We start from the raw sequence: 24,008 nt of genomic DNA on the forward strand, positions 1-24,008 counted from the left end.
AGGTTCCTTGGACTGTTCTGCCCTGATAATGCCCCCCCACCCGATCAGGGAGGTGTCTGTGTTTACTGTAGCAACTGGAGGGGGAAGTACAAATGGTTTGCCCAGGGGTACTGATGGGGAGACCATCCACCACGCAAGGTGCTTTTTGCATGCTTCTGTAATGATAATCATGTGAGACATGGGAAGCTGCTGAAAGGACCATTGGGTGAAAAGGAGCCATTGGAGAATCCTCATGTGGAAACGGGCCAGAGGGATGAGTATGATTGCCGCTGCCATGAGACCCAGGGTTTGAAGTACGAACCTGGCTTGAATTCTCTTGCAAGAGAATGGACATGCTGCCGAATGACTAACACCCTGTCTGGTGGAAGGCTGGCTGACCTGTCTTTTGTATTTAAGTTTGCGCCTATAAAGGTGATAGACTGACAAGGCGACAAAGCAGATTTTTCGAAATTTATAGTGATACCTAGTCTGAAACACATCTGTATGGTATAGTCTCTGGCTTGCAGAAGATGATACCTGGTGGTAGCAGTGAGGAGCCAGTCGTCTAGATACAGAAACACCTGGAATCCTTGCCGTCTCAGATGAGCGGTAACTACTGCCATACATTTGGTGAACACCCTGGGGGCTGTGATGAGACCAAAGGACAGACCTCTGAACTGATAATGGCTGGCTCCCAGCCGGAAGCGCAGGAATCTTCTGGAGCGCATGTCCATTTTGATGTGGTAGTACGCATCCTGAAGATCTATGGAACACATCCAATTGTCCTGACCCAGGAAGGGTAAAATGGACTGTAGCGTGACCATCCGAAACTTGGTTCTTTGTACAGACCTGTTTAGTCTGCTGAGATCCAAAATGGGTCTCCAGTCCCCTGTCCTTTTTGGTACCAAAAAGAACCTTGAGTAAATTCCGGATCCTTGCTGGTCTGCTGGGACTTGCTGGATGGCCCTTTTTCTTAGCAGTTTTGCAACTTCCTGAACTGCTTGATCCCTTAGGTTGGGTGGAACATCTAGAAGGGACTTGTTCGGCAAGAATGGTGCACGAACGAAGGGAATTTTGTAACCTCCGGATATAACAGACTGTACCCATTTGTCTTATGTTATGTCTTGCCAGGCTCTTGAGTACAGCGATAATCTTTCCCCGACTGCCTCCAGAGGTGGACAGCTGGGCAACCCTTCAGGGATGCTGGAAGGGCTTGTCAGAGAAAGATTCTCTGCTGCCCTGATTTTGCGGACCCCCTCTGCCACAAGGGCGGTGTCTGTTATTGTTCCCTCCACTGCCCCTGGAGGGAAACTCACCATGTGTGTCAGGCAAGGCTCCCTGGGATTTCCGGAACCACATCTTTCCACTCTTCTGACCCTTGGGATATGGTCTGGAAGGAGTGGAAAAATGGACCCCTACAGCAGAGAGAGTCTTGCCTTCCTGTTCACACCTGGTAAGGGTGTCCTTCACCTGAGATCCAAAGAGAGAGTTACCATCAAAGGGGGTGTTGGTGGAAGATGCTCTGAAAGGTTCCGCAAAGTTACAAAGCCGCATCCAAGCGTGTCTCCTCAGAGTGACCTGTGCCTGTGGCTCTACTCGCCCCATCAGCTGCATAAGAAATGAGCCTCATGGAGGAGTTAACCACTGAATTAAGAGTTGCCAGCTGGGAGGCAACCTTGGCCTGGGCCCCCTCAGCTGATGGATCTTGAAGGGTATCTCCAAGCTCTTTAAGGAGATCCCTCTGTAGACGGGTAAAGTGGCACAAGTAATTCAGAGACTTCATGGTAAACGTTGCTGAAGAAAACATGTGCTTCCCATATCTGTCCATCATCCTAGACTCCTTGTTAGGGGAATGAACAGATGAAGTTGTTTCGGCCAACTCTTTCTTTGTGGCCGCCGCTACCACCATGGCATCAACGGGGACACCTTTGGTCAAAAACTGCTTGTCCTGTGGTGCAGTAATGAACTTTGCTGGCCTTCTTGGGGTCGGTTCCACTGTGTCTGGAGCTGACCATGCCTTCCGAGCCACCATAGACATCAGTGGGTTGAAAGGTGGAGACACCCAGGAGGTGGAAGGTCAGGATCCAAACACGTCCAGGAATACCGACACATCCTCGGAAGGGCTTAGGGCAGTCCAGTTCCCCCTCTGCCTAAGCATCTCAAGGATGTCTGAGAAGGAGACATCTTCAGAGGGGGACCTCGGGGACCCTTCCAAATCCTCTAAGTCGGTATCTGATGTGACAGACTCAGGGGAGTCAACATGCTTCCTCTTGCATTTCCTCTTATGAGGTGGCTCCTCTGAATGATAAGGGGAGGCCTCAGAAGAGGAAGATACACCCAAAGGGGTGTCCTGAGGTGCTGGATCCCCACGCTTGGGGTCTGGAAGAGAGGCAGAGGCTGATGCAGGCACCATAGGGAGAGGAGCTGAGGGGGTCAATCATGGCACTGGCTCAGGGGCCAGAACACTCCTCATCACCTCAAAGGCATCCCGATTGGAATGGAGAGAGGGATCTGGTTCAGAAGAAATCAGAATCCCCTCTGCACCGAGGGGGAAGGCTCTGAGGCCGATGAGGGAGCCGAACTCACCTGAGCCGAGGCTCCGAGAGGGAGAGTGGGGTCAGACAAGGGTCTGATGACACTCGCCTCCTCGGAGCCGACAAGGGAGTCCCGGCACCCAGATCCCTCCAAAGACGGAACCATGGAAGTGATCGGAGCCGACGACGGAACTGAAGGAGCAGGTATCAGAAGCCGAAGGTTCCACGACTCGAACCCCCACGAACTCCGGCTCCAAGCTCAAAGGGTGAGTCAGAGGAGGAATATCTGCAGATGTGGATGGAGCTGACCCTTGGTGAGGGGGGCTGGGCAACATTTTAGCCAGAGCCTGCGATTTTAGCAGTCTGCTGACCACTCTTTCCAAGTCATGGTCCGAAAGTCTTGAGGACCGAGAAGAGTGGGATGAGCGATGACTATGCTCCGATTGGAGCAGAGGTGATCTCGGAGCCAAGCATATCGACTCCAGAGAGGGAGACCTAGACCTTTTTCGACTCTCAGAAGGCTCCGAAGAGCATATCGGAGCTGACTGGGAGGGAGGAGCATCGGTTCCAGCCGGAGCCGAAATGGAAGATACAGATTCACCCAATGACGGCTCCGAACTGGGAGCTGATGGTTTAGGTGCCCTGGAAGAGTGGTGAAGGTGTCCCCCTTCTATTGTTATTCACCTGATCTATTGCTAGAAATTTAAAACCGTGGTTCATGTATTTTGAAATATGTTTGGCAACTGCATTATCCAATTTGTTCCTAGTTATTGCGTATTGATGTTCATAAATACTTTCACGGAGCCTACGCTCAGTTTTTCCAATGTAGAAAAAAAGACATCCTTGACATACTGCCAAGTACACCACCATTTTTGAGTTACAATTAAACCTGCACCTTACCTTACATTGGAAATCGTGTGTAATAACCCTGTTAGTCTCTATTATATATTTACAATAATTACAATTTTGGCATTTATACATGCCAACAGTTCTCATAAAATTAGATGCAGATTGTTCTAACAATGACTTTAAGTTCTTACCCCTTCTGAAAGTGACACTAGGGTGGTCTCCTACCTTACTAGCAATAAAGGGGTTACTCTTGAATAATGCCCAATTTTTCTTTATGCTCTCAATGCATTGGTAACTATATAAGTTGAATGTTAAAATAAGTTTCGGGCCCAAATGTTGAGGCTTGATCAAATGGGCCACAGTACATCCTTCTGTTGATGTATAAGTGGTAGTACCTTGGTTCAACTGAGGATATGTAATGGTTAAAATAGGTTTATAAGTGCCATTAAGTCTTTTGACCATGACTTCATTGACTAGTTCATCAAGGAGTTTTATGGGGTATCCCCTATGTGTGAACATACTCTTAAGTAGTTCACACTCTTTGTAAAAATCGTCATCCTGACTCACTATACGGGCTGCTCTAACAAGTTGGCCTTTTATCACTGATCGTTTCTGGTAGCCAAGGTGACAGCTTGTAAAGTGCAGGAAGGAATTAGAATATGTAGTTTTCCTATGGATGTTAGCGACAAAATTACACGCTTTGCTGTTTTTTGACAATAAGATGTCTAAGTAGGTTATAGTTACTTCACTATAAGAAGAGGTGAAGCTCAAAAAATGTGCGGAATTGTTGAATTTATCCATCATGTTACTAATGTTAGCGTCACCTTTTACTAAGGCAAAGATGTCATCCAAATAGCGTGTATAGAACATAATGTGTTCCATTAGCTCAGGTTTCTTAAACACAAACTTGGTTTCCCAGTGCGCCATGACTGCATTAGCTATACTCGCCCCACAAGGGGAGCCCATGGCGACCCCCACTTTCTGCAAGTAAAAATTCTCACCAAACATGAAAAAATTATTGTACATAATTATTTCAAGTAATTCAACAACCACAGAGATTTTCATTTTTGCAGCTCCGTTTTTCTTGAGCACTAAAGTGACCCATTCAATACCAATGTCGTGCGTAATGCACGTATACAAGTCCTTCACGTCAATCGTGAGGAAATTATTACTAGTGTCAAATGCTAACTTATCAATTTTCTTGAGGAAAGACCATGAGTCCTTACAAATCTGAGTTTCAAAAACAAGGTACTTCTGCAGTATAGAATCAACAAGCTTGGCACATGGGTAGGTAGGAGAACCCCGACCATCCACTAATGGTCTCATTGGGGGGTCAGTAATGCTTTTATGAATTTTTGGTATACCGAAAAGGTACAGAAACCTTGAATAAGTGGTGGTCATATAGTTGAAAATTTTTTGTTCAATCCTACCTTCAACAAACATGTCCTCTATGCTGCTCTTTATAGATCTATATGCTCTATTGACCTCAGAAAGTGAACTAAGCAAATATGAAGGACTATCTAGAAGTTGAAGCACGCGTTCATGGTAGCCTGAGTTATCAAAGATTACCAGCCCACCACCCTTATCGGGCTTACAAATACGTACATCTTGCGCTCGAATATAGTCAAGATGTTCACGTTCAACTTTACTGGTGTGGTCATTCCTGTTAGACTTGTAAGTATGCTTAACCCCCTGCCTGATGCCCAACTCGCACATCTGCTCAAAAATCTGTACTAGTGGGTGCAAGGGAGGGTTATAAGTACTATCAATTCTAAATGGGTCAATGTCTGTTCCATCAATACTAGCACCCATCATTAAATTAAAATTCAATTTCCATGAAAATAACTCCACATCAATAATGGTCTTAACCAAATCCAATTTCTGTTCGGGAACATATGTATAACCTTTAGATAAAAATTCTACAATGTCAGTGGAAATAGCAACAGAAGAGAAGTTATATACTTTAAAGTCACCTGTGGAGTTTATAATGATATCAGGCTCAGTTGCTTCTCTACTGGTGATAGTTGTCTACTCCAGTGTCAAAAGAAGTACCATCATACAGTTCCTTGTCACTTAGAACTAAACTGTTATCGGTGGAGTTAAGGTTGTTATTCACTAGGTAAGAATTGTGCTTCTCAAAGCCAATATTGGCATCTAAGGGCATAAAAATGTCAACAGGAGCATCCAAGTCCCTGTGTACTGCACAGTCAATATAGGTTAAGTCCTGTATGTCTTGGACCTCTGCTTGTTCGCCCTGCTTTGGGCAAAGTTGTTCTGTTGTTTTGGGCCTGGCTCCAGTCTGATGAACGTCCCAAAAATTCAGATTCTGTTGTGTAGGATTGACTTGTGATTAATTACGGTTATGTAACCTCTCACTTCTCCTCACTTCATTTTGTGGCTGTAAGTTATCATTATTTGGGACCATGTTCTCATTGTGTGGAGCACTATTAGTGTTTGCCCTCAGGTTGTCATTTTGAGTCACTTGTGTGTCAACATTTTCCCCTGCATGTTTAGAAGCTCCGTTCATGGAACGATTAAAACCATGCCATACTTGTGCAGGAGATAAAATAGGATATGCAGTGCTGTCTTTATATGCTTTAAGGTCATGCTCCAGTTTTTTAACTTTGTTGTTCTAAAGTTTACCCAAGTATTGGTTGATACTAGTAAAAATACGACTGTATTCATATTTGTAGCGGCAAAATTCAATATGATGTTTAATACTGGAGTCTAAGTCCGTAACCCTGATGTTAAGTTCATTAACCCATATAGTATAATGCTTAATCAGTACTTTGAGTAATTCAAAGCCTTGCCGGTCAAACAAAGCCACCAGTTCATTATAAAAATCTGAATCAATGACTGTACCAGTTGGAAACTGGGAGCGCCATAACCCTTTAGGGACAATCTTGCATGACAGGCACTCACGAAAGTACGAGATTTCAAGCTGTAATTTCTTAAGTTTAACCAGCAAGCTGTCTAAATTTTTAAGTTTAGACACAATATCAGGTGGACAATTAAAGTCTAGAGGGTTACCTTGACTGCCCTCGGGCCGTGTGTCATTTGAAGAAGTAGAAGGTGTAAAGGAAAACGTTTAAGTTTTTGTTATGATTTTTCTTGTGTATTTTACAGTTGCTGCCAGAAGTATTCATGGAGGGTTTTTGCACTAAAGCTTATTTTGTGCTTATTTAATGGTTCATCTTAATAATTCGTGCAACAGCTTTAAATAATTATCTTAATTGTGTGCTATGATTGGTTCACCACACCAGTTTAAATGTTTTTAAAGAAAGTTTTTAAAGGTCTTTGTATTCTGAAGAAGTCTGCACATGGTGCAGACAAAAAGCGCTTCAATAAATTGTTTTTTTGGTGAACATTAGCTTCCTGATTTCGCTTACTACTGCAAACCTGTGTTTGGATACTATATTGACAGGCAAGCCCAAAGGAAAGAAACACACTCACACAAAGGTTAAGGTACTAAATAGAGAAGAAAAAGGTTATCCTCTAACTCAAACGGACACCTCTAGAGGTAAGGTTATCCTCCAACTTAAACGGAAAACCTTAGAGGGAAAGGGAGAAGTAGAAGGGGGAGGGGAAACTAAGTAAAACGAGTTTCTGAAGAGAAAAGACAAGGATTCATATACAAAAACTTGTACAATATAAGGGAAATAACTAAACGATAAATCGACTCTAAATATTCACTAAATTGTGACAGAAAAAAGACAACATAGAAGTTTTATACGACCTGAGCCAGTAGAGCAACCTCGCAGCACAAGTGGCAAATGAGATCTGGGTATCTAGCACCAAGCATCATGGGATATGGGGAGGCCTCGAGCCAGTTTGTAGCTCTCGAGCTTTAGAAGATGGCCAAGTCAGAGCCGAGGATCGCCAGCAAGAATGAAGGCGAGATAGACAACTTATCATATGTTTTGGAAGTGTAACAGGTTTGCAGACTTTAAAAATTCCCTTACAGTGTACTCTGTCAGAAATATTGGGTGAGCAAATGGGCGTAACTAAGGAATTGATTTTTTTTTTTTTTTAGTTAGGAGACAGGATCTGAATTGCCTAGACATAGTAAGGCCTTGTTAATTTTAATTTTCATGGCGGTCAAAAAAAAAAAAAAAAAAACAATTACTAGACTATGGAAACCAAAGTCTAAACCAAATCTATTTGAGGCATTGAATATTGTAACAGAGATAAACGAACAGGAAGTGGGACCTTTAGAAAAGGGTAGGAGAAAATTACATAGAAAAATGGAAATTGTGGGAACAATAAATGCACAATAATGTTTTGGAGTAGGAGTGAGATTTAAGGGAAGGCAGAAATTGAACAATTTATGCAATATTGGATTGATGATGGTTATACAAAAGAATAAATGTCATATATAATGTTTGTAAATGGAAACATGTTAATATGGTTTGTTGTCTTGTATATAAATGCATGTTTGCATATGTCTTAAGCAATAATTCAAAAAAAAAGAAAATAAAAAAAAGAAAGAAAACCCTATATTTATCCCCTTTTCCTCCTGTCCAGATTCAGAATGTTTAATCTGTTCAGGAAAGGAGGTGCTCCTTCTTCTTTTATCAGAAACAACTGTATAAGAAGGATTGTCTAAATTAAACCCTAAGCCCGACCCAGTAAACTACTCCTGTCTAAGGAAATTTGAGGAGGAGTAGATACATGCTTAGTTTTCTCTCTCTTTTTGACAGGAAAAATGGGAAGAAACAGTGTTATTAATGGTAGCAGTATCCTCCCCAGGGAAGGCCACAACATTCTGACACAACAGGGGAAATCTTCCCTGTTTCGTCTCCTAGGACTGACAAGAGTGGCTCTTCCTTGCCTACTGAGGGGACTTCAACAGTCTCAGAGGATGTGGCTAACCCCCGGATCCTAGTAGCTGTAGGTGCTACAGTAGAAGGATCTGGGGTGTAACAAATGACCACAGCAGAGTCACCCACCTGAAGCTGAGACAAACTGCTAGCCTGCTGTTATTGCAAAGGCTGTTTATTAGCTTTTTCTTTTTGTGGCTGGAAGAACTGACCGTGGAACCGGTAGTCTGTTCCATGGTCAAGCCAAAAATGGTGCCTCTTTCTTGGGGAATACAAGCAGCACTTGCTGGTAAAACTACGAGTAAAGGAAAGCACAAGCTGACCATCAATCCTTGAATGCATCAGAGGAGCATACTGTTTGGCAGCAGTAAAGGTCTGAAGGGTTACATGCCCAAACTTGTCTTTTAGTCAGCTTAGCTTGAGCTGCATGACAGTTTGGGCACATGAAAGGTGCCTTGAAGCTTTTGAAGCTGGCTGGCTGTCCTTGGCAATATATAATACATATAGCTAAGGCTAGTGCAGCAGTGATCAGTATTATGGACATCTTGGGAGATTGAGGACTTGATTTAAGGTAAACCCTGAAACCACCCTGGGCATGAATGAGTGGTTTGTTCTTAAAGAGACCTTGTCCCTGAGGAAAATCAGATACACTTCTTGCAGATGTCAGAGCAATAAGTACAGTTTTCTAAGTTAAGAAACTTTAATCAGCTTGGTGAGCATCTTCAGAATGTGAGAGTCAACTTCTCCAGCACAACGTTGAGATCCCAATGAGGAGCAACCTGTTTATGGGGAACTTTCAGGTGCAAAACTCCTTTCAGAAACTATTTCACAACAAAGAGAAGAAAGAAGAAGATGCATGGGCAGACATGCTGAAATGGTGGCAAGATGAATCTTTATAGAGGTATAAAGAGGCAAGAGGAAAGTAACTATTAAATATTTGAGCACCAATGGTACAGAATCTGTGATGGGCCCCAGTTATTGCTTAGGCACCAATTAGAAAATCCCTTCAACTTACCAACATAGGATTTTCTAGTAGCAGGCTTTACCTTCAGCCCCTGTTGCACACCCTCATGAAATAAGCGTTTCAGGGGTTAATATAATTGAATCACCCAGGCAGTCAGTTGAAGTTGATTGATATTGGTGTATATCAAAGTCAACTAGTTTTGTGTGAGTAGATACAGTCTGTGAGGAAGCTGTGGTAGTTACTTCAATTTCATAAAATGTGCTAGCCAATGTTGTCTGGGCAAAAGGGAGTCATCAAGGTGATTTTTGGGTTATCTTTTTGAATCTTCAGAATTACCCTGGATATGGGTGGGAAGGGAGAAAATGTATAAAGGATCATTCCCTTGCAAGCAAATGAAAATGCACCTGTTTTCCAGGCCTGTTTGCAAGGAGTCCTGGAATAAAATTTGCTTAGTTGACTGTTTTGAAAGGAGGAAAACAGATCTGTTTGAGGTTTTCACTATAACTGGATCAGTTCCTGGAAGACTTTCTTGTACAATTTACTTTCTTGAGGGTCTGGCCTATTCAGCTTGACTGCCACTATGTTTTGCTCTGATGAAATATAAGATGCTAGGAGGGAGCCTGCATGGGGTGTATGACCTTGTACCTCCTTTATGTAACACATGGCTATAGTATTGTCTGCAATCACATGCAGAGATCCTGGGGGCCAAAATAATAAAGAGATTTCAGGGCATGGATTACAGCCACCATCTCTTTTAAGTGGATGTGCTTTGGTTTGTCTGAGAACTCCACAGGCCCTGCACTTTAACCCAATGGGAACTGCTCCCCAAGCAAAATCTTGTGCATCTGTGGTGAAGGACTGGTTTGGGCTCTGAGGAAAGAAGGTAAAATCTGAGTTTAGTTGAACTTATGGTCTCCACCAATGCAGTTCCCTTTTTACAAAGCCCAAGACTGGAATTTGATACTGCAGAGAATGCCCGTCTCCCAGTCTTTAGTGGCTTCAGGGATCAACACCAGTAGGACTGAGTGACACAGATGAGTGCTTTGAGTTACTTGAAATGGCCAGAGCAGAGTCACTTATTGCTGGCTGAGGTGCTGAGGAAGCCAGATTGAAGACCAAAGACTGCTGTACAACTTTTTTTCTTGAAATTGAAGAGAAAAGAACCAAACAGCCCAGAGCCTGGTCCATGCTCTACTAAAACAAGTGTCTGATGAGTGGTTAGCAGGGCCTTAAAGAGTTAATGAACCACTTGACAAGAAATTTTATGTTCTTATGTAATTTTTTTGTTTCTGACATAAAAATACGTTTTTCTGATTAAAATTAACATTTTGAAGGAATTTTCCCAGCAGGGAATGGAATGCTGACAAAAATTATAAGTTCTCATGTAAAATTTTAGCGACAACTACAAAAAAAATCATTCCTAGCCTTATTTGATCATTTTTGACAGAAAACAATTAACGTTTCTTCTGAAAAAAAAAAAAAAACATGATAAAATAGAAGTTTTTCCCCCAACAGGGTTCTTATCTGCCCAGCCTTGGTGAAGTGTTAGCTAACCATTAATCACTTGAATCTTCAGGGAGAGTATACTTCTAGGGGCAAGAAAGTTCTGAAGGTTTTGTGGCCTAACCGCTAACTTTTTACCACTCTCATTGAACTGTGCAGCAGTTGCATGTTGAAGGTACCTAAAGCTTTGGAAGCTAGCCAGATGGATACTGCAACAGTGATCTAATAAAGAACACCTGATGGATTCAAGGCCTGTTATCTTTTTAGAATTCTCTGAGGTCTTTCAAGTTGTGGGATATGCTTGGACGGGTACATACCACATGGGGCATTATATTATATATCTGGCCTAATGAGAAAAGAGTACAGAAAAAGTATTTTTTTTTTAATCTAGAGGATATGCCTTTGGGGATTAACTAGGCAAGATTAGAACATTTTCTAACTATTTAGAGGCATGATGGCCAAAATATAGTGAGTTGTCTAAAAATGACATATCTCTGATGACTGTATCATTTTGAAAGGGTGTATAATTAATGTCTTATGAGGTAAAAATGTTTTATTTACCAAAGTGGACAATACTACATTTTTTGCAGTTTGTTACTATTTTCTTTACACCAAGTATTAGCATAGTATAATCATAGCTGGAGTAAGGGAGTAAAATATCCCTGGGTGATCAGAAGGCAATAGGTAGTTTGTAGTCATCAGCAAATGTATATAGCCATAGACTGGGGGGGGGGGTACTAGCTTGAAGATGAGAGAGTTAAATGCTGAAGAGTAGAGGGCAAAGTACATAGTCCTGTGGGATTCCACTGGTAGTATTTGTAAGTGTTTGGGTCATGTTTGAAAGCACTTTTGTTTTACAATTTAGCTCATTCCCAATTCTACTTTTCATTTTAAAGATTCAAGTGATTTTGCAAAAAAAAAAAAAAAAACTAAATAAATAAGATTATAGTGCGCTGTTTGTTTTTTCAGTGTCATTGTTTATTCATGTTTTCTTAATAACCACATCACGAAAATGATGCCATAACACAAATACAAAGCATTCTAGGTGGCTGCCTGTTTAGTAGTGCAGTTTCTTACTTACATAGTTGTTTCACTACGATATTATCACAAACGTTAATTTTCAGTGTGACATCTTTTACCTGTAAGACCCAATTGATAACATGTAATGTGGGAAGTAAAAAAACTCATACTGATAAATTTAGCATGGAAATACATAGTCTTTGCATTAATTTATGTAATGAAGAATTGTGGGTTCAGTCTTTCATGATGTCACGATAAGGATTTTTAGTTCCAAGAACAATTTTAGGAACCCATCTTTATCAACATAATAAAATACACAAACAGGGTTGTTTTTGCATTAAAATTGTATAATTTGGTATTTATGGTAAGGAAGTTTTATTCAAACTTCAAGGGTTTGTTATTAATGCTTTCTTTAGCACAAGACCAATACCTTTAATCACCAAGTAAGGATTGGCAAGTACCAATACGCAGGTTTTATTAGTCAAAAAGTTTGCTATCCAGAGTAAGACATATTTGTGTGTAGTTTAATATTTGTCAATGATACCTGTGTGGCAAATTATAATCAACGGTTTTGGCCAAATCAATGTAGGCACAATCATTTTACATTTGTTTGATGTTTGATGTTTATTTTAGCATTGGTTCTTAACTTAGTGACATAGAAAAGGATTTACGGTTACTCTTGGTAAGGTGGCTATTTTGAGTTTATATTCAGCTTTAAACCCTGAAATAGTAACCTTAAATTCTTTGTTAGCCTGCTTCAGTTTTTCTGTTTAGGTGTATACTATGTGAACTGGTACACAAACTGAGTAACTTTTTCCTTTTAATCTATAGTTCATTGATACATATAATGCACCCTGATGGTTCATGCTTAAATTTCCTGCATACTTGGAGCAAACAGAGACTTACTTGTTTATACTGCTTTTAATTCATTGTGCACAATCCTTAAAAAGAAGCCAGTATGATGTAACCAGAAAAAGGATACCTAGATATTTTGGTGTGGGAGCAATACTCTGAAACATTAGGCAAGAAACAGTGCTGTTCTACCACTTCACTATCACGGTAGTTCACATTTGTACATAACACAGGATTTTGATTCGAATTTCAGGCCTTTTCACCATGAAGTTCACTAATAAATAATAACAGGCATATAGGTAGAAATTAGCAGATTTCTTTACTACCTTTCAGTCTTTTCATGTTTCTGTCCTGTAAATAAATTATAACATTTACAAAATTCAAATACTTAGCTTTTTATATTTATTTTTTATTATGCACCTTTATAAGCAGAATAGAAATACCAGCCACAGAGGAGGCAAGGAAAAGTACAGAAAAATAAACTCCTCCAATCCAGTTAAATTAAAGAAACGTTTAACAGCAATTTAACAGCATAAATATTTATTGGCAATTGAAAGTTTTAAAGAAACATAAGTAACAACTCATCTATAACAATATACCTATATGAAAATACAAGTATATGGAAATAAAACAATATATTAAGATTTTATGTATACAGACTGTTCAAGTAGTGTACCCGTGTCCATGTGTACAGAATAAATAGATGCACAGTGCAGTCATGTTGCTGCACACTCTCAGTTTAGCAAAGTGTGCTAATTTCAGTTTTGGTACAGCCCCATTGACAACACATACTAGCTAAACCTGCTGAGAAGTCTCGTTTCCTCCTTGGAGACTTGCCCCAGGGAAAGTTGTCTATGTCTGTTGTTGAAAAGCTTTCTGAGGCAGCTTGATTCCTTAATAATGCTTCCTTGATCTGACGGACATACTCAATGAAGTCCTCAGATGTGGGGTTAGCCTCATTATAGTCATCATATAGGTTGAACAACTCTTTCAGTGACTGTTGTCTGAAAGGTAGACCTAGCTTCTGATTCTGTATGGTGCTGGAGTCATAACTTGAGAGCAGCTTTTTGATCTTTTCCACATCTTTATCCTGGGATATTTGGAAGGGCTCTGTTAAAGAAAAAAAGTGTCTTAAAATGTCTGATTCTAGACAAGAAATACAATTATGTCACATGGTCTTCTTTAAACAGTAAATCTTTATCACAACTATATTATTAAAATTGCAACATTAAGAAACATACTTACATCAAGACCATACTCTATCTTGCTGACAATTTGACAATGAAAAAAACACTGTTCTACTACATTACATTATTTTGGTTTTCAAAAAAAATTATATTATTAAGCATAGAAAATAGTGTAAGACCTGTACAATGTTGTTAATATACCAACCAAGTGTGGTAACTTGAGACTTTCTGGGCGATACTCAAAATTTATTAATGGGGAAACATCAAGAAATGTTAAAAATAAGACACTTACCATAACAGTAACTGATCATTTCATATAGATGCTTGTCAGTGTGCATCATGACCCACTACCAGAGCTCCCATATGTAACATGCAGACTTGCAAAAATATATAAAATACACAGAATACTGTGTTTAATGAAAATTATGGGAAAAACAGAAAATATGAGGATAGTTATTAACAACTATATTAACTTTCAACTAAAATAAATTAAATGTCATCTTCTCAAAGCAACATAATTCAAAATCTTGGTGACTATGAAACGATGGCTAAGACTGTATGAATGCAGTTTAAAATAGCATAAGATTTCTCCCTTTGCTGGAAAAAGTAAAACTAGGTACTAGCCATAAGTGAAACAAAGCTCTTAAAATAGAATTCAGAGCTTCACAAAAAGCAGACCTAAGGTGGTAAAGCTCGTCTGAAATCAGACTAATCCATTTAGAAGTAGACAAGTTATAGTTGACAGGTTGTACAGAAAAGGGTATGTCTCACAACCTCTAGGTCAAAGTTAGAGGCAAAGCTCTTAAAAAATTAGATACAGTCAGCAAAATTCAGGGCACTTAACATAAATGTTTCCTCCAAGGTGAATTTCTTTAAATCCTCTTCTCATACACATAATCTGTTTGTGACTGAAAACAAATGGTATTTTTTATGCTATTAATTCATTAAAAGCAGATGTATATTTGGAAAGACTGGCTTAAAAAGACCTCAAAGATCAATTTAGGAATTTTTGTTCTTAATGATGTCCTGTACCCTGGGAAAAGTGTGCAAGAAGCTTTACACATCAAGGAAAGCAGTTCATAAATCCTTCCTGGTTAGGTGTCGCTACAGCGGAACTCCGGTCCGCTAATGATTGGCAGTAGATTTTCATGAAAGCAGAAGTGCCAGCCTGATGTTCAACCTTCAACGAAGGCACGCCCATTTACGCATGTCTTTGGAACGCCCACCCAACCACGGGGAGGACATGCAGACTCCACACAGAAGGCACTCCCCGCACTCCAGCCAAGAATCGAACGGGAAAACCTCTTGCTGTGAGGCAACAAAGCTACTGCTGCACCACCGCGGATGAGATGATCTCACTACAAAAGAAACAAGTTTTCCAGGAAAGGTATTTGAAATTAGCCATTCTAACAGAGTTTAATTGACAAAGTTCAGATCCCTGGCAGGTAACACAGGATTTATTGGTACACTGAGATTAAGGCTTACTTTTGAATATGTTTTACATCAAGCTAGGAGCTAAAGCGGGACAGACCGGCATGCAGCTAAAAATGGCAAAGTCAGTTGAGATATAAAGTTGTTATTATAGAATCTTCAGGACTGAACAAGAAGACAAGTCTACTCCTTCCTACATCATTGAGGAAATATGATCAAGGCCCTTACTTTAAGAGAGATAAAATGTGACTGTCAATCAGCCTGAGATCTGTGGTTTTGAAGAGCTACTTGGTTCTTTTGCTGCATTAAGAGTGTTACTGTGATAAGTGACAGAGTTACTGAAGAAGGCATCAAATATCTTGACTAGAAGAGGGATACAGGGCTGTCCGAGTCATTTTGAAGCTTTGAGAAATAGGTTTGCATTTTCTTTTTACATTTAGAAGAACTTTCAGTATCAGAGGAGGTGAAGGAAAGCATTCACTAGCATATTTCTCAACCACTTAGAGCAAGAAATCTGGACAAAACCATAAATAATGGGGGGGGGGGCAAAGGCCGAAAAATAGGGACAATGTTTAAATATTACTGTTACAAACTTAGAAAGTTGATAGTATAACAGGTCTTGCATTAGCATGAATTTTCCGAAAAGTATGAAGTCTGAAACTCAACTATCTTTCATTATTTTCTGGCTTCAAATGTCAATGATTTGCCATTGATTATCTAGAAAAAACACAGCTTTATGAGAAACAGACCAAGAATATGAGGCAAAAACCTGTACAGTTGACATATCTAAGCTAGGTATTGACATCATCTCATTATGAAGGTGTTGATCCCCTTCCCATTGCTTGTGCTTGAGGAAGCCTATAACAATATAGAGGAATCTGGTAAATCTGATGATAAGCAAGAGGATCTACTTTTACATGAGCCATACCTTTGAATGAGGAAGGTCTTCTTGTCCAATTATCACTTGAGCAAGACTTGAGCCTTCTTTGTGCAGAGTGTCTACCAGGATGTGCTTAGAATGCAAATAGCTTGGAACATAATCCATCTGTAAGGTATGTATAGGTAAGTATGCAGGGAGCGCAGAAATGAAATTTCCTCATATACAGTAAAGGACTATGTTACCATGGTGTTATCTGTGAGAATCAGCAAATTCTTTACTATAAAAGCTGGTTGAAAACCTACTAGAGCTAAATAAATGGGTAACATCTCTTTGAAACTGATAAGTTGCATCTTATGAGGGGAGTGCCAGTATCCTTGAACTTATGAGATTATGGAAATTAGATTCTCTGGCCCAGTCAAAAGATCTTGAGGCCAAATTTGATTTGAAGCTGGAAGAAAGAAAAAACATGTAAAATTACCATAATGCTAGACTTGTGACAAGAACTCCACCTGCAGGAACCCAGTTATGCCACAAGTGTTATTACTGCTTGGCACATAAAACATTCCTTGGATGACAAATCTGTGCACTTAACCTAGTGTACCACTTCTTTCTGCCTCACATGTTCTGGACCAAGCAAAAGCTAAAAAATAAGCCAATGATCAGTAAAAAGATGATGGTAGGGGAATGTAGATGGGCTACTTCCTGCAGCTAAAGCTGTACTCCTAGACCAAGCATTATGTTGAGTACTGATAACTTTCTTAACCGATACTGTAGAGCTATGGGAAATATTAGAACAAAGTCCTCAACACAAACAGCCTGAGTGGCTGCCCTAAAGAAACAGTCATGATCACAATGACACCCAGAGAAATCTACCTCTAGGTTCATGGGTAAATACTATGCTAGCTGCCCTTATGGGCCATTTTAAAATTAGCCATTTTCCCTCAAAGGTGAGAATCAAATCCTGTACCCTGTGTCTGTGAGGTAAGCACCTTAACCATTATGCTAACACCCAACCCAAATTGTCTCTAGACTTATAGTTGAAAGAACACACGCACACTCAAGGTGACTGCTGTGAAATTAGAACCCCTACTTATCTATGTGCACAAGAATATAATGTGCTTTAAGGATATAGCCCAGGGAAAATATAGGAGTATGAAGAATGTCCCAAGGGGATGCATTAGAAAGGTTTTGATAATGACAAGTGTAAAATGAAAGATGTCATGAAAAGCATAATGAGCATACCTCTCAACGTCTTTGTTTGAAAATTCTGGACAAAGACAAAAGTAATGGGGACAAAAGGGCCCAAAATCCAGAACAACTTTTAAATAACCCTCTAATAAACTTAAAATGTTGATAGAACAAGTTTTACATTAACATGAATTTTCTAAATGATAAGTATGAAACTCTAATTTCTGGCATTATAAATGACTGACTGTAATCAGGGGTTCATAGGTAGATACTAGGCTATTGGCCCTGGGGCCTATATAAGCCTAGCCAAAAAGGCACCCTGGCTTTCACCACCCAAGAAAATTATTTTCCTGTGCCCCTGTCGAGCAGAGCCACAGAGGTGATCCCCGGGGTGAATTTCCTATTCCCCATCCAATCATCAAGATTTTTCTTGAAGAGTACTAATGAGGAGCTTTGTTTGATATAGATAGGTAGTTTGTTCCAGAGTATGGGAAGTCTCTGGGACAGGAATCTATCCCTCCAGCATCTTCTGTTTATTGTGGTGACAAGGTTTAGGTCCCTAGAGCGTGTAGCTCGGAGGGATTGGGATTTCTTTAAGTGGAACATGTCCAACAGCTCTGGGTTTGACATAGCTTTGTATGTTAGGCAGAGATCGCCTCCGAGTACACGATATGTGATGGAGTAAAGCTGGAGTTTTTTGAGATGGTCTGCAAACTGTTTGAGGCTGGTAATCCTCTTTGTGAGGTATTTCTGCAGCCTTTCCAGTTGTTGTAGATGTCTTGTGAGGAACATACCAAAAGGGGCATTGTACTCTATAATGGGTCTAATAAGTGATGAGTAGAGGGGAACAATGACTTATTTTTTCCTGGGTGAGAAACCTTTTGTGATGAGGTGTGCCACATAGAAGGATTTCCTGACTACTTTGGCGATGTGATTATCAAAGGAGAGACTACTGTTCACCTGTGTCCCAAAGTCTCTTATCACACTTTTGGTGTTAAGTAGACTACCAGCTATGTGGTAGCTCATGGAAGCAGAGTTTTTACCAAAGGAGATGACAAAGCACTTTTTGGCATTGAACTTGAGGCCATGGCTTTGACACCAGGCACCTGTCTCAGTGAGGCCCTTTTGTAGGCTGTCCACATAGTTAGGAGTTTCAGTTATGGCTCCTAGTTTGCAGTCATCTGCGAACTTCATTAGCCAAAGACCTTCTGTGTTAGCCTGTACTTCAGAAAAGTAGATACCAAACAGGAGAGGACCCAGGACTGAACCCTGTGGTACTCCACTTGTCACTGGTCTGAAGTCGGATTTGGAGTCTGCTACTTTCACAGTGTGGGTTCTGTCAGTGAGCCAGTTGGCAACCCATCTTGTGACATAAGGATTTATACCTAGTTTAGTGAGTTTATCTATAATTTCAGAGTGGTGGGTGGTGTCAAAAGCCTTGGCGAGATCTAGATAGGCTGTGTGAACCACCTTACCCTCGTCTACAGTTTTGGTGACTGCTTCAAAGATGTCATTCAGGTTTAGGAGACATGATCTGCCTTTTACAAACCCGAACTGGGTAGGGTCCAGAGTTTGGAGATTACCAATGTCTTTGTTTATAAGTTCCATGATGATACATTCCATGGTCTTGCAGACCAGGCTCATTAAGCTAATGGGGCAGTAGTTCCCAGGGTCTGTGGTGGCTCCCCCTTTGTGAAGTGGGATAACCATCACTGTATGCCATTCAGTAGGCACAAAGCCTGAGTTGAGGCTATGATTGAACATGGTCCTTAGGTGGGGTGCCAGTTCATTCTGTAGTTCACGTAGAACGCAGCCTGGGATGTTGTCAGGTCCCATGGATGCTGCGTTCTTAGCTTTGGAGCATGTTTTTTACCTGCGCAGCCATGATTACAGGAACTTTGCATTCTTCCAGTATAGAGATGGGCCCTTTAGGGGGTGAGGGGGGGATAAAGTTAGCACTGAACCTATCTGCCAGGATGTTGGCAATATTAGTTGGTTCTGTATATTTAATGCCATTGTGCTGTAACTCAGAGCAGATCTGTGTGTTGCCATTGAGATTCTTGACATAGCTATAGAATGCTTTGTGGTTGCCTTTAGAATTAGTGGCAATTTTGTTTTCATAACTAGCTTTGGAGGATTTTATGAGGGATCTCAGCTTCTTACTGAGGCCTACCAGGGAGTTCTTCCAGTTATGGGATTTTACTCTTTTTTGCAACAGTTTCTTTCTTCTGTTGTAGAGTTTGTTTATGGCAGGGGACCACCAGATTGGCTTCCGTTTTTTGGAGGATAGCATCTTGGTTCTGTTAGGGATAGCATGATCCATGCATTCGTGTAAGTGCTTATAAAGTGCATTTGTGTAGGATTCAGCAGTCGTACCTCTATTGTCCGTCTGCATAGGTGTCATGAAGTTTGCCACTTCTGTCTTAAGAAGCATGAACCAGAAATTCAAAAACTTTATGAGAGCAGACAAAAATAACAGGCAAAGTCAAGAGCTTTCTGAAAAATGAGGAACAGTTGCTAGTTATGTCAAGGAAGTGACCTACAGTGTTGCTTGGCTGCTGTTTCTCTAGATGAAGCACTAAATATGTAAACATTTTTCCCACAGATGCAATACTGAATGATCTAGGTAATACAGTATTTCTGCAGCACAAGAAAAAAATTTCCTAATCTTCCTTATTTTTTTGTTTGTTTACCAGGGTAGTGAGCAGATCACAAGTTACTCATTTCAGCCATAAGTAATATCATTACTTTTGTTATAATCAAAGTACAGTCTAGTTATTATGTTTAGTATTTACTATGCTGCACACATAAATGACTACTAGGACAAAGTATATAGCATATGTAAATGACAGGACAAAATATATAGTTCAGAGCATACATTTAGGCTGTCTATTTACAATGCTAATATTCTAACAAGAGGTTAGTAATTACTGAAAAGAGTTACATAAGAATTAGTTTTGGCTATGTAAATAGCTAAACATATTAATTGTGGAAGTATCAAGCTCAGAAATTAGATAGTGTATAAAGAAGCTATGTACTTACCATAACGTTCCATCTGTGTTATTGATCATCTATCCTTCACCTTTGGGTACTCGGTTCCAAGGCTCAGCTGTTACACAGCTCATGCCAGCCAAAAACTCTTGAGCTAAAACTCTACCCACAATATGCCTCTCCATATTACTTCAGATATAGTTTCCAGCCACATAGAAAGACAGAGGAATTTACAACAAAAAGAAGAAGCCATGTCCAAAGTCAAACCTGATAAAGTTACCAGGACAAGTGTCCGATCCTCCAAAAAGTCAACAGGAGGGGGAAGGAGGGTGGGGTGTCAAGGACAGATGAAGACTGACAACACAGATGGAATGTTATGGTAAGTACATAACTTCTATATCTGATGTTGTCAATCTACATCTATCCTTGACCTTTGGGACAGAGTCCCTAGCTACTTTAGGTCCTGGGTGGCCTTATGGAAGGATATTTCTGAGAACCATAGAACCAAAGAATACTCTTCCTCTGGAGACCAGATCCAATTTGTAATGAGTGATGAAGGTATATATAGTAGTGTGCATATTTCATCCATAGAAGCCTTGGAATGGAAAACAACTGATGTGGCCACTGATCTGGTGGAATGTGCTCTCAAAGGAGCAGGTAACTTTAGATTCTTGTTATTATATATGAAAGTAATGCAGTCTCTTAGGCATTTTGACAAGGTAACTTTTGAAACAGATCTTCCCAGAGTTGGACCGGAAAAAAATACAAAAAGCTGGTCCGATTTTCTAGATTCTTTAGTTTTGCTGAGGTAGAAACGTAATCGTCTCTGAACATCCAGCAATATTCACCTATATTAGAAAAATTGAGAAAGAAAACGGGCAAGTCAATAGTTTGATTAATATTGGATTCTGAGACCACCTTAGGAGGAAAGGATGGGTTGGTTCTTAGTAAAACACCATCCTTATGAAAAAACAAATATGGGGGTTTGAACATAAACCTTGAATCTCAGACATTCCTCTGGCAGAGGTAATGGATATCATAAAAACAGTTTTCCATGAGAGAAATTTTAAGTGACATGTCGCTGCTGGTTCAAAGTGGGGAAGCATCAAAGACTACAAAACCAAGGTCAGATCCTAAGGGGCTAGAGGGTCTTTAAACAGAGGTTTTATTGCAAAACTCCACTTTACATAATCTATGGTAAATTAGTGAATGGTCTTCTACGTCATTCTAAAAATTTGAAATGGCAGTTAACTGTCGAAGTAGAAGCTCCTTGATCAAAAAGTGTGGCTAAAATTTCCAAAACATTCTCAACCAGTGCAGAGCAGGGGTTAAGATAATTATCGTACACCCAAATCAAAAATATCTTCCATTTGCTAAGGCAGGGTTTCCTGGTATATGGTCTATGGGAAGTCAGTAGAATTTTTTGAACTGGGGAAGGTAAATTATTCTGCCTGTTGACTAGTGGAATTTAAGGAACCAAGCTGTAAACTTAAGGTTTTGAAGGTTGGGGTGCACCAGTCCCTTGTGAGTGAGACAACAGGTCTGGAACTGGGTCCAGAATCCATGGACAGTGAATTAGGTGAGGCCATAGGAAGGGGAACCAAACCTATCAAGGCCAGAAGGGTGCAATGAGGATCACTTTGCTTCTCAACCTGCTTGCTTTTTTTTCAAAAAGAGGGGAATAAGAGGGAAGAAGGTGAAGGCACAGAGTGGACCTGAGGGCCAATCAAGAAAAAGATTGTCTCTCGGGGACTCCCCCTGAGGGGGGATTAGGACAAAGTAGCTGCTGCATTTGTTGTTCATGGGTGACAAAGAGGTCGCAACAAGGCTGGCCCCAGCAATGAAAAATCTCCATCATCACTCTGGGATTGAGAGACCACTCTTAAGGTAGGAGAATGCATCTGGTCAGTTTGTCCGCTATAACGTTTGCACTCCGGAGGATGTGCATTGCTCTTAGAAAGCTGTTGGAGGATATCACCCACTGCCACACTTTGAGTGCTTCCTGACACAGGGGATAAGACTTGGTTCCACCCTGCTTGTTGATGTACCAGACCACTGATGTTGCCTGATTGAATTGCAATTCTTCCTAGAGGGAGGACAGATTGAAAGGCTTGCAATGCTAAGAGCACTGCCCAAAATTCCAGGACATTGATCTGCAGGTTGGCCTCTATCAAGGACCAAGTGCCTTGGACTGATCTTCCCAGATAATGCCTCCCCACCCCATCTGGGAGGTGTCCGTGTTCACTACAGCCTTGGTTTAAGCGGGAACAAAAGGAAGGCCCAAAAGAATTTGTTTGGATTCCATCCACCAGGATAAGTCCTTCTTGCAGCGACAGCTGATAAGAATTATGTCATTGGATGAGTTAAGATGGACCACTGGGAAGCTAGAAGTGATTGTAGCAGCTGCATGTGGAATCTTGCTAGTGGAACCAAGGTAATGGTTACCGCCATGGACCCTAAAGCTTGGAGGGCTAGAAGTGCAGGAGCCTTGTATTTGGAGGGAATGGCTTGTACTTGGGATTTTATTTTCTGTAGCCTGTGAAGAGCAAGGGAAGCTATGCAAGACATGTTATTCAGATAAGCTCCTATGAATTCTAGATCTTGAGTGAGACTTAGCCGAGATTTTGATTGATTCACTATAATGCTCAGATGAGCAAACAGGTGCAGAATGAAGTGTGTTGCTTGAAGCAGTAGATGCCTGGTGGGACTAGTGCTGAGCCAGTTGTCTAGATGAGGAAGCATCCAGAATCTGTACAGTCTCAAGTGAGCTGTAACTGCTGCCAGACATTTGGTGAACACCCTGGGGGCTGTGGTGAGACCAAAGGGCAGCACTCTGAACTGAAAATGACTGGCTCCTAGCCAAAAGCAGAGGAACCTTCTGGAGTGTTTGCCCATTTTTATGTAGTAACACACATCTTGAAGGTCTATGGAGCACATTCAGTCGTTTTCTTCTAGAAAGGGAAGTATTGACTGAACCGTGACCATCCGGAATTTTGCTTGCTGAACAAACTTGTTCAGAAGGCTGAGATCTAAAATTAGTCTCGTCCCCTGTTTTTTGGCACCAAAATGAACCTGGAGTAAAATCTAGATCCTATCTGGTCTGGTGGGACTTCTTGGATGACTCCTTTTTCTAGCAGCTTTTGAATCTCTAAGGCTGCTTGGTCCTTCTGATTAGATGGAACATTGGGAAGTCTTTGTTTAGATCTCAGAAAAAGAGTGAAGGGGATATGGTAACCTCTGTCAGTAATCCTCTGCACCCAAGCATCTGAAGTTATCTGTCGCCAGGCTGTTGAGTACAGTGAAAATCTTCCCCTGACTACTTCCAAAGGTAAGCAATTGGGCCCCCTTTAAGGAGCGCTGGTAGGGTTGCCCCGAGAAAGAATTTCTGGACCCCTGATTTTGATGGCCACCTCTGCCTTGGGGTTGCTGTCTTCCATTAGGCCCCCCCCCACCCCATGGGGTGCTTCCACCAAGTGTGACCTGAAAGGACCCTTGCGATTATCTGAATCGCATCTTGCCATTCCTAGAGTAGGACCATTGAGGAACAGAAAAATGAATGCCCACTGTAGATAGGGTCTTTCCATCCTTCTCACACCTGACTAAAGTTTATTTGACTTTGGGACTGAATAAAGAAGATGAGTCAAAGAAGCATTGATGAAGGAAGACTTGAATGGCTCCGCAAACTCACACAGGTGCATCCAGGTGTGTTGTTCTATAGTAATGCCTGAACCAGCTGACCTTGTTGCCCCTTTGGCTGCATGCACAGTGAGCCTCATGAACGAGTTGGAAATAGATTTCAGGGTGGCTAGC

The 24,008-nt window shown here is 40.9% G+C and overlaps 1 protein-coding gene across 1 annotated transcript in view; it reads right to left on the bottom strand.

Annotated features, from left to right (window-relative positions):
• Positions 1 to 13,044: 13,044 nt before the first annotated feature.
• LOC122793265 (relaxin-3-like) overlaps positions 13,045 to 24,008 on the bottom strand; it is a 32,656-nt gene continuing 21,692 nt past the window's right edge. The window contains exon 2 of the mRNA XM_044061127.1: positions 13,045 to 13,631. Coding sequence (XP_043917062.1) covers positions 13,261 to 13,631 — 371 coding nt within the window. The 3' untranslated portion in view covers positions 13,045 to 13,260. The remainder of the gene's footprint in view (positions 13,632 to 24,008) is intronic.

This window comes from Protopterus annectens, chromosome 2.part0, assembly GCF_019279795.1.
Source record: "Protopterus annectens isolate FY-2018-M chromosome 2.part0, PAN1.0, whole genome shotgun sequence".
Classification (NCBI taxonomy): Eukaryota; Metazoa; Chordata; order Ceratodontiformes; family Protopteridae; genus Protopterus; species Protopterus annectens.